Source organism: Melozone crissalis, unplaced genomic scaffold, assembly GCF_028551555.1.
Source record: "Melozone crissalis strain CALT ecotype California unplaced genomic scaffold, PUWL_Pcris_2 ptg000016l_1, whole genome shotgun sequence".
NCBI classification, from domain to species: domain Eukaryota; kingdom Metazoa; phylum Chordata; class Aves; order Passeriformes; family Passerellidae; genus Melozone; species Melozone crissalis.
This window is the reverse complement of record NW_026535794.1, coordinates 18,554,402-18,564,977: the sequence shown is the minus strand read 5'-3', so window position 1 is coordinate 18,564,977 and position 10,576 is coordinate 18,554,402. Positions and strand designations below refer to the sequence as shown.

Below are 10,576 nucleotides of genomic sequence, written 5' to 3'. Positions count from 1 at the left end.
CTTGTTTTGAGATCTATTCTGTAAGAGCAAAGGACTGGACATTACCCTGTAATGAGTGAATCAGAAGCTCAGGAATATTACTCTGTGGAAAACAGTGAAGGGCATATCCATAGTGTGCTCTCCTCACTTTCCAAACACCCCTAGTGCTTGTGAGGCCACGACCTGTAGGCAAAAGTGGACAGAAGTTGGAAATACAGGAGTATTCTGGAAGCAGTCCATACATGGGTTGTGTTTTAGCTGGGTCATAATAAAGCAAAATTTAGTTTTTCCTTGGAATTAACAGCAGTTATATATGTAGCTGAAAGAAATTTTAAAGGCCAATATTCTGGTAGTAAAAGGCACTAAAGGCAGCAGAACCATGTGCCCCTGGCTTTTATAGACTATTGCATTAAAGGCTTTCAAATTTTTCTTTGAAATTTCTATTTCACCAGAATTGTACTCATAGCACTTGATAATTCCAGGTCCTGCATGTGGTGGTGGTGGATGTCCCTCCATGGAAGCATTCAAGGCCAGGTTGGATGGAGTTTTAACAGCCTGGTCTAGCAGAAGGTGACCAGGAGCGAGATGATCTTTGAGATTCCTTCCAATCCAGGCCATTCTATGATTACTCCCTGGTGTAGACCATGGTTTAGGATGTTATTGTTAAAACCTGTCAGATATCTGTATTTCTATGTAAGAAAATGACCTTTAGGAAGTGCTGATTCCTGGTAACTCCTAGTTTGAGAGTTGAAGGCCAACTATGAGATGCTTGTGTGGCAGAGGCTCAATGGGATTTTTGTCACTGGTCATCCAAAAGACTGGATTCCCCTCAGGCCAAGTACGTGTGACTAACTCTGGCTGCTCACTTATGAAAAATGTTGTTGCATTACATTGTCAGGACTTAATAACAACACAGGTAAAACACCAAGGTGAGCTTCTCTTTCCATTTACTTCACACAGGACATAATAAAGACATCAAAAGTAGTATACTATTAACATCAAGACAGTGGTTACAATGTTTGTTTTTTCTCTCAGTTTCCTAGCAACAGATCTTGATTGTATTTTAATGTTATTAGTAAGCTTATTATGTGCATTTTAACTGAACATTTAGGAAAGACATTATATCTGCTTATAAGCAAAAAGTGAAAAATAGAACAATCTATCTGCTACCATTATAAAAACCTGCTGGCATATTTAGCATGTGTTTCAGGATATTCCTTGGATTTCTGTTCAGATAAACAAGTTTTCTTATCCAGAATATGCTACATTAGAGCATCAGAATACAAGGGTAATTTGGGCATACAAAAAAATCTATTTCTCTCCTCAAATGAAGCACCACAAACTTCAAGTCATACCTCATGGTAACCAACAATCAGAATTAAACAGCTGCCCATCCATTAATGTACCACTGTTCCAAATAACCTATGGTTTTGGAGAGGCAGAACAGTCATTAGCAGGAGTTTCTATAATATCCTAGAAGAAAGAAATTTGCAGTACTGAGCATTCAAAATACAGCCCTTGCTCCTGCCAGAAGTGCTCTTATTCTGCTGCATCCATTTACTGTTCTCTAAGAGAAAGAGCTGCCTCTCCCTCCCCTCTCTCTGTTACCAGACTATTGAAGACTTTAGACCACCATCCTGTACTCAACTCTGACATTTACTACCAGACAGAACATTCACTAAACCAAACTACAGATAGCTTTTCTGGGAAACAAAAAAAAGTAGCAAAAGCATTAAATGATGAGCGTTAAGTAATATACATTATATATTTTTATAAATGACTAAACACACAATGAAGAACAACTGGTATATTTTTAACCCACTTGGAAGGGGCAATTTCCAGTAGTTTTACATTAATTCTCCTATCATTATATATATAAACATATACATGTTAACTTGGAAATAGACATTGTCAAGTTCTGACTAAGAAATAAAACTAGATGGGAATCTTTCCTTTGCTCCAAGCCTCCATTTCAAGGAGGAAAGATTTCAATTTATTGTGATTTGGTCAATATATTTTCCTCTCTAAGTAATGATTAGTCCAGAAATAAAGACTCACTGACTGGGCTCACAAACTATATTTAAAACAAAGTTCTGAACATTCTGAAATACAAGAGTCACTCTGTAATTTCAGAGCAGTTGTAATATCTTATCCCACTCTAACAGACTGCCAGAAATGCTCCTGGATAAGGCCCATCACCATTTGTTCTAAAGATATCAACTTTCTGGCTGGCTCTGTCAGGTAACTGAGGACATTTGGACTTTGATTCATATCTCATATACTTCTTACATGTCATCTTTGAAGGCAAAATTTTTGGATATGTATTTAGTCTGTAAATCTTTATTAAAAGGCTCCCAATATTGCATGCAATAAAGTGCTGTGTTTTATCCAGAATAAAAAAGATGTATGTGAAAACTTTTCCTGTAAATATCCACTTACTTTGTATGAAGGAATTGAGCATTTTTTCTCCAACATGCAATTTAGCTGAGTGAGTTCTAATATGTTTTCCATGTAAAGAGAATGAAATTCCATATTGTGTTACTGGTAGCCCTGAAATTAACTGCAGAGACTGAAGATAGGAAGCATATCCCTAAACATTGATACAAAACACAACCAAGACTCCAAAGAAAATTATCTTGGACATTGCAGTATATTGCAGCTGATCCTCTTATTCTTTTTAATTAATGTAAATGGAATGAGGAAAAGAAACTTTTCAGAATATCCAAATAAAGGGTTTTCTGTTTGTTTTTCTGTTTGCTTTTAAAGTTCTACAATCTGTTTGGATTACTAACACTTTCCTGAAGATACTTGAGGCTGTGGGATGGAATCCAGAACTGTTTTTAAGTATCACTTTGAACTTCCATATGTCAATACCTTTTTTCCCATTTTGTTAGCACTGACTGTATTAGCATTTGATCATAGTGCAACCTGGTGTTTCTTGGTCAGCGTGCCTGTCAGAACACAATCAAAACAAAGAGTGTACAGATCTCATCATCCTTGGAAAAAGGCTTTATGACTTTGCTTATACCGCAGCTAAGGCTAGAAGACATGGCTTAAAGTGCTACCGGCACTAATAAACCAGTTATCAATGATCTGGATGAGACCCGTATTTCACCTGCGTGTCTCCTGTTAATATGTGCTGGTTTATCTCACACACCTGTGTATGCATGCACTGCATTTCCCGGAGTGGGATTGCAGGTGGACAAACAGCGTCTCTCGCCTGGGACTGTCCAAACCGAGTGTATATAATGAATACTATCCGTGCCCGAGCTGCAGCGGGGGACCGTGACCGTGGCACCGAGCGCACGCAGGCCGGGCAGGGGCGGCGCTCGCTGACGTCCCGGGCAGCCCCGCCCCCCTCCCGCGCTCCCGCAGCTTCCAGAAGGGCCGGAGCCGCGGGGGGGCCGGCCCGGTGGCGCAGTCGGAATTGCTGCGGCCGCGGGGCCCGGCCGGGGCGGGGCGGGCGGTGATGCCCTTGTTTATTTTTACCCGGGCGGTTCATCCTCCTCGGCAGCCCCAGCGCGGCCCCCTCTGCCGCTCCCCGCCCCAGCTCCGACGGCGGCGCCGCCTATAAAGCGCCGCCCGCGGGGAGCCGAGGATGCAGCTCTACAGCTCCGTGATCACCCACTACCCGGCGGCCGCCACCGCAGCAGCCGCCGCGGCCTCGCCGAGCTCCGCCGCCGTCTTCAAGGTCTCCTTGTCGCCGGGACCCTCCGCCGCGGAGGCACCGAGCGCCGCCGAGTCCGCGGGCCCGAACGCGGCCGCCGAGAGCTCCGGCAAGGACAGCTTCGTTCCCGCGGGGGGCAGCAGCAGCAGCAGCGCCGCCGCCATGCCCGCCTTCTCGTCCTGCCTGGAGGTGATGCCGAGCGGCCCCGCGGCGGGCCCGGCCGGGCGGCCGGCGGGCGGCCCGCAGTTCAGCTCCTGCGCGCAGGTCACCGTCAGCCGCCGGCGGCCGCTGGAGCGCATCGTGCCCATCCGCATCGTGCAGCGCGCCGAGGCCGCCGGAGAGCTGGTGCCGGGCTCGCCGCGCAGCCGCGCCTGGCTGGAGGGCATCCTGGAGAGCGTGCGGCAGGCCGGGGGCGACGGCGAGGCCGCCGCCGAGGAGCCCAGCAACCGCAGCCTGCGGCTCAGCGAGCACTGCCAGGCGCTGCAGGCGGCGGCCGCCGGAGCCCAGCCCGGGCTGGTCCCCGGCTGCGGCCCCGCCGAGCGGAGCGGGGGCCCCGCGCAGCCCGGCGGCCCCGCCGCGCGCGGCGAGGAGGAGGAGGCGGCGGCGGGGCCCGACGTGCGGCGGGGGCCCGGCGGCAGAGCGGAGCGCAGCGAGAAGCTGGCGCTGTACCTCGCCGAGGTGGAGAAGCAGGACAAGTACCTGCGGCAGAAGGGCCGGTTCCGCTTCCACATCATCCCCGACGGGAACTGCCTGTACCGCGCCGTCTGCAAGGCGGTGTACGGGGACCAGCGGCTGCACGGCGAGCTCCGCGAGCAGACCGTGCACTACATCGCCGACCACCTGGACCACTTCAACCCCATCATCGAGGGCGACGTGGGAGAGTTCCTCATCGGCGCCGCCCAGGACGGGGCCTGGGCCGGCTACCCGGAGCTGCTGGCCATGGGACAGATGCTGAACGTGAACATCCACCTGACCACGGGCGGCCGGCCCGAGAGCCCCACCGTTTCCACCATGGTTCACTACCTGGGGCCCGAGGACCCGACACGGCCCAGTATCTGGCTGAGCTGGCTTAGCAATGGGCACTACGATGCTGTGCTGGACCGCGTGTGCCCCAACCCAGAGTACGAGGCGTGGTGCAGACAGACTCAGGTACAGCGCAGGCGGGATGAGGAGCTGGCCAAGTCCATGGCGGTGTCCTTGTCCAAGATGTACATAGAGCAGAATGCCTGCTCATGAGAGCGCCCGGGCCGGGAGCTTGGCTGCAGGGACTGACAGAGAGGTGTGCTGGCTGTGATGGTGATGCCTTAATCCTTAATGAAGCAGCAGCACCCCCGACGGAGAAAGACTGTAGGTTGCGGGGGATAAATACAGACGTAGTTGTAATATTCTGTTGTAAAAACTTAGCCTCGGGTTCTTTGCAAGCAGATTTTCTCTGTGTATGTTTGTGTCTCCCCTCCTCACTGTCTGTTTTCTATAAGAATGTATTTTTTGCACACTATTTTTAAACTGTTACCTCCATCTTCTACATCTTACATTAGTATCTGGCTTTCAGCTGTACAGCCAAAAACGTTTGTAAACAGTTTTTGTAAATAAGGCTTATGATGTAACAGCTATTTTTTGCTGTGTTTTTTACCCATAAACCTTATATTTTTACCAAATGAAGATGATGTCAAACTGACCCCCCTAGTTGATGAAAATATTGTGGGTATTTTCTTGCAAAATTAAAATAATGGCTTTTGTAAAAGTGTGGCAAAGTGAGAACAGACTGCTTTTAGGAACAGTTGCTTTCTCTGCCTGGAGCACAGAACAGGTCCTTTGAGCCAGTTGGAATGCAGCTACACGTGAACAGAGCAGGGAGCAATTGACTCTTCTGTTTTTAATTACTGTTTTGAGTAAACTGGCCTCCTGTTGCCTGGTTGGCTCACTCTCCGCTCCGTTTATATTATTTATCTATAATAACAGAACATTAACTTGCAATAGAATGTTGTGACTAGATAATAGTCTCCTGCTTTGGCAGTAATTGCCTTGGCTGCACCTCAGTGTTTGTGTTCTTGTTTCTGGGGTTATGGTGTCTTTCGTATAAGCCCTGCTTCTTTTTTGGCACTGGTGTTTCACCAACAAGTCATTATCTGATCACAACATTTTATTCATGTGACTTTATTTTCTAATCAAGAAGTCAGGAATGGTTTATGGTTTAAAAGAAAAAAATAGTTAAATTGAGGTTTGTATGGTTTGCTGGGTCAAACATTTAAATGTCTCCAATCTGGATTCTGTCTCTTCTACTTTCTGATTAACTTGTTAGATATATTTATTAAGTAATGCAGTTTGTACTTTTTTATTTTGTAATATATTGTGATTTTGGAATTTATACTGTATTTGTATAATAGGAATATTCACAGCTAAAATGGAATGAATAAAGAATATAATTTTACTTGTGCTCTTCTTTTCTACCCTGTGCATTCCTGTGTGTGGGGAAGAATTGTGGGTGGGTTTACAGGACCTTTTATTTAGCCTCCCTGCCTTAGTCTCCCCTATTAAGAGGTGGGAAGAAGGGGCATGGTACTTTATAGATGTGAACCACTGATAATTCTGGTGTCTGTCAATATGTAAAAGAAAGAAATGCAAGCATTTAAAGACAATTGAATATCTGTAATTGTTTTCTTACTGCAAGAGATCTTGGTATATCTATTTGCTAGTGAGAAACAATTTTCTCTATTAACATGCCTTAGAGGAGCAGTTCTCAAGCATAGTTAATGAGGGGGTGACACCAGGGTTGGTGGAGAGCCAGCTCTCTGCTGGACTGTGCACACTTGGATTTGGACATTGCTATTTGGGAACCTGCATCCTGCAATTAACCCCAAACTTGCTTGAGATTTGTCCTGCCAGTAGTGATGCCTTGGCACCTTCTTGTCACTCAAATATAAGTAATGCCATAGGGAGATGCAGCTTTCTACTCCCCTCACAAGATGGAAATGCCTTGCAAGTTGTTAAAATGTGTTTACAAACCAGTCCCTCATCTCAAAATAGTAAAGGGCTTCATCCTCAACAGAAGGGTTCTGGGTTAAAGTTACAATTAAAAAGTAACTAAACAGCTAAAATGCATCAGTCTTAGTTGAGCTCATGTGATGGAGCTGCTGATTTGTTACTGGTTTATGAGGTACAAAGAGTAGATTTAAATATTATGTTGTTTTTAAAATATTGGCAAATAGAATATTTTTCCTGTTCTCTTTACACCCATTTGTCCTTTTTCTTTAGAGTGCAAACAGTGGTGGAAAACCCCCCGGGTTTCTAGTCTACTACTGCTTAACCCACGAATCTTTGGAAAGCTGAGTTTTGAGGTGAGAGCACAGCAAAGATGCAGTCATGGATGTGTTCATAAGGAGCAGAGGTAGTTTATGGGGAAAATGGCTACTCACATGACTCTAAAAGTGAAGGTATTAATGCAGCATCACTAAGTATCAGTGATGTGTTGACTGATCAAAAACATTTTATTGAGGCTGCTTAGGCTTTGGTTTGGATGTGATTAATTAATTCAAAGTTGTGACTATCCTAAACTTTAAAAAGTCCCAAACACATTTATTTTAAGTCTTCTGAAATTACTATTTTTGGCTGTATCATGAATTGTGATCACAAATTTTGTTTGTGTTTTGCAACACAAACCTTAGAAATGCTCAGTAAGCTAAGCATTAAAGGATTGATACAGCATAGTGTTCACTCTGTGTGATAAAAATGATACTAAAATATCACAAATAAACAAAGCAGTGCTAAAAAACAACCCTGGGATGGGTTCCCACAGAGTTCCTCAGCAATTTATCTTCTGCATGAGTCACAGGGGCATGCAGATAACTTTAGGGAATTTGGAAAAACTAGGTTACTTGTTGAACTAGTTTGCAAAGACATGGAGGGTGTATTGCTGAAGCGTGTAACAAGGCACTTGTTTTTGCAGCTTGCATTATGTTCTCTGTCTAAAAGGAAACTACAAAAATGGCATTTCAGATGTTTTGGACATATGTAAAGTGGTGGTGTTGTTTTTTAATAGCTGTAGTGTTTAAAGTTCAGCTGAGACACTAGGTTCAGATGTGAGCTAGTGGTGTCTTGTTTGAACAGGAGTAGAGGCAGTTTTGTGGACAAATTTTATGGAAGCAGTGATCCTGATGTGGACAGAGCTTTACAAAACTGCTTGTAACACTATTCTTGCCCCCAGCAAAAGCAGAGGTAGATGCAAGTTTTCCTTTACTGTCCTGTCTTCAACAATTCCAGTAACAAGGGAAGGACAGACATTGTCCTGGATCATAATTTCAGTGCCCAATTATTTTAACCTTGGCTAATCACTTACATAATACAATTAATTCTTAGACCTGTCTGGGGACTTTGGTCAACAGACTTTTTATTATTGACAATAAGTCAGAAAAAGAGCTTAATTTTCAGTATGCCACTTGTACAGTTCTATAAATCAGTAGAAAATGCTTTAATTCTAAACCAAGCTACTGTGAACTTCAGTTGGTGGGAGCATAAGCTTTGTGATGCAACCTTTGCTTGAATTTTATAACACAGTTGTGAATTAGTTGACATGTTGGATGCTGCATTTCAGGAGTTCCTTTGGTTGCCAAGACCATGACATTCTGTCACTAAATATGCAAGGGATTTGTTAAAATTGTCATGTGTGTTGAACGGATTTTGTTACATGAAGCAAGGTTTGCAAGAACTGCATTGGTTTGCAATGAAGGAATCTAAAAATAAGGGTGATGGGCAGGTAGGAAAGGGAAATTTATGTAAGCATCACTGTTTTCCATTTCAGCCAAGGGCTTGCTCTTCAGAAAGTTAAGTGGATGACACTTTGTGCTTAGTAACTTTCTTAGGAAATAGAAGTTGTCTAATGCCAACTACTGTGGTTTATCTGTCCTGTTGTATGGCAGATACATTACATGTGTGCAAGATAAATCTTTTACATTAACTCAACTTGTAAATAAAGGTGTGTTTCAGTACTTCTTATATAGGTACAAAATCACCTGAATACAAATATTTCTACTGTCTGCTTTTGCTTTTATGATGTCAGGATTAGTTGGTAGGATTTTTGAGGATAAAATTTCAATTTTGTTTTAGTGATTTATCAGTGTGCTCATGCATAGCTTCTGAATCCAAGCAGAAAATGATAAGTATCTCACAACAGAGACAAGTACCTGGCAATAACTGTTTTTTGCTTATGATTTGCTTATACTCTTTTATATTTATTCAACAGTTTATTGATAGGCAGTGATAAGCGTTCGAAGGATGTTGGTGCAAAATTATGTGAAATGAAAAAAATTCCGGAGCCTCATTGTTAAAAAGATTGTCCCATTCCAGAATTGCATGGCTGTGTGAAAATACACAGCATACAGTGAGATAGTAATGGTTTAAAAAGAATCAGCTCTGCCAAATGCAATTGTATAGTCATCAGAACTTTTAAAAGAAGCAAAAAATTTAAACTTTGAATTTTTACTGACATACAGGCTAATTTGTAACAAGTACATGTGTATTTCTGTTGAAAAAGAAAAGTGGCTTTCATATTTCCTGTTCAGTTTTAATTTATAATCTTTTTTATAACAAGTTTATACTATTAATGGATAAAAAGATTCAGCAATGTTGTTCTTCAGCCATTTTTTTCTGGAGTTAGTATTTAAAATCTGTTCACACAAGGAAACCCATACACAGTATTCAGACTGCAAATCAATGGAAATAAACCACCGTCACGTTCCAGGGTTCTGTGGCATGAGTGGTTATTACTCCATCTTCTCATAAATTTGTCCTAATTACTGAGTAAGATCAAGCTGCTCTGGAGAAAAGGTGAGTGGGCAATTGTAACAGCATGAGGCATGTACACAGGGTTGAACTAATCTTTCTTGTGTGATCTTAAAAAATGGCATTTCCTTAATTTTTAGTGTGCGTTTTTAAAACATTAGGCTTTTAATCCTTATTTTATTTCATAGAAGTTTTACTGGAAGTTGTAGGAAACAAACTATTGAATTCTTACAAGGCATTGTTGTTTAATAGTGTTTGAACCTTCAGCACCGGAGCACAGTTGAGCTGAGCACAGAGTGGCATCTGCAGGGAAGAAGGCAATTGTAGGAGGAAGTTGGAGTTGGATCTGGCTGTGGAGGAGCCCAGGCTGCCTTCTACCCTTTCATGTGCCCTCTCCACCCACATCCCCAGCAGGCAGATCCTGCTGTGCCCTTGGTCTGGTGGCAGCTTCAGGATCATTGCTGCTGCTCCTTGGGGTCTCGTTATGGAGCTCCTGCACTGCTCAGCTTTTGGGGCTGCAGATGGAGGAAGGGATGCAACACTCACTAAAAAATGAGAGGGATTTCACAGGCAAAGACATGGTGCTTTTCTTGCCTGAGAACTTCTATTACTGAATATCAAAGACTTAAAGCATGGTTGACCATCAAAATAGTTTGCAAAGGTCAATGTAATTTTTAAAATCACATAAAGTATGTTAACAGACTTTTGAGAGTCAAATGCTGAAGTATGCTGAAATACCTAATTTTTTAAAGTAATCCATAATTACATTAGCAAAACCATATTATTTTCACAGGTACAAGGATCCAGCATTTTTCCTGCACAAAACTTCTATTTTTGCTGTCTGTAAAAAATTGTTTTTCAGCTGTTTAACTAAACAGCATATCTGGGCAAGAAAATAATGATTTAGATCTCTGGTTGTGATTTGGAATTTGGCAAAGTCTGTCAATTTAACCCAGTATCACTAAGTGCAATATTTCTTCCCATTGCTGATGCTGTACGCAAGTTTAGAAGTCTGCTTTTAGAAATAACATGGTCATTGGAACTCCAGCTGAGCTTCTTTTGATATTTTTTAGGGAGAGCCCATGGTCAAAATGTACTCCCTTTGTAAATAAACAAAACTAGTATGTTTTATATCTAAATTGCCTGTCTTCC

General features: G+C 43.0%; 1 protein-coding gene across 1 annotated transcript; it reads left to right on the top strand.

The window, feature by feature from the left end:
• Positions 1-3,379: 3,379 nt before the first annotated feature.
• Positions 3,380-6,077, top strand: OTUD1 (OTU deubiquitinase 1). The gene has a single exon (XM_054273878.1). The coding sequence runs from the start codon at positions 3,578-3,580 to the stop codon at positions 4,880-4,882; it is 1,305 nt and encodes a 434-aa protein (XP_054129853.1). The 5' UTR covers positions 3,380-3,577; the 3' UTR covers positions 4,883-6,077.
• Positions 6,078-10,576: the final 4,499 nt, after the last annotated feature.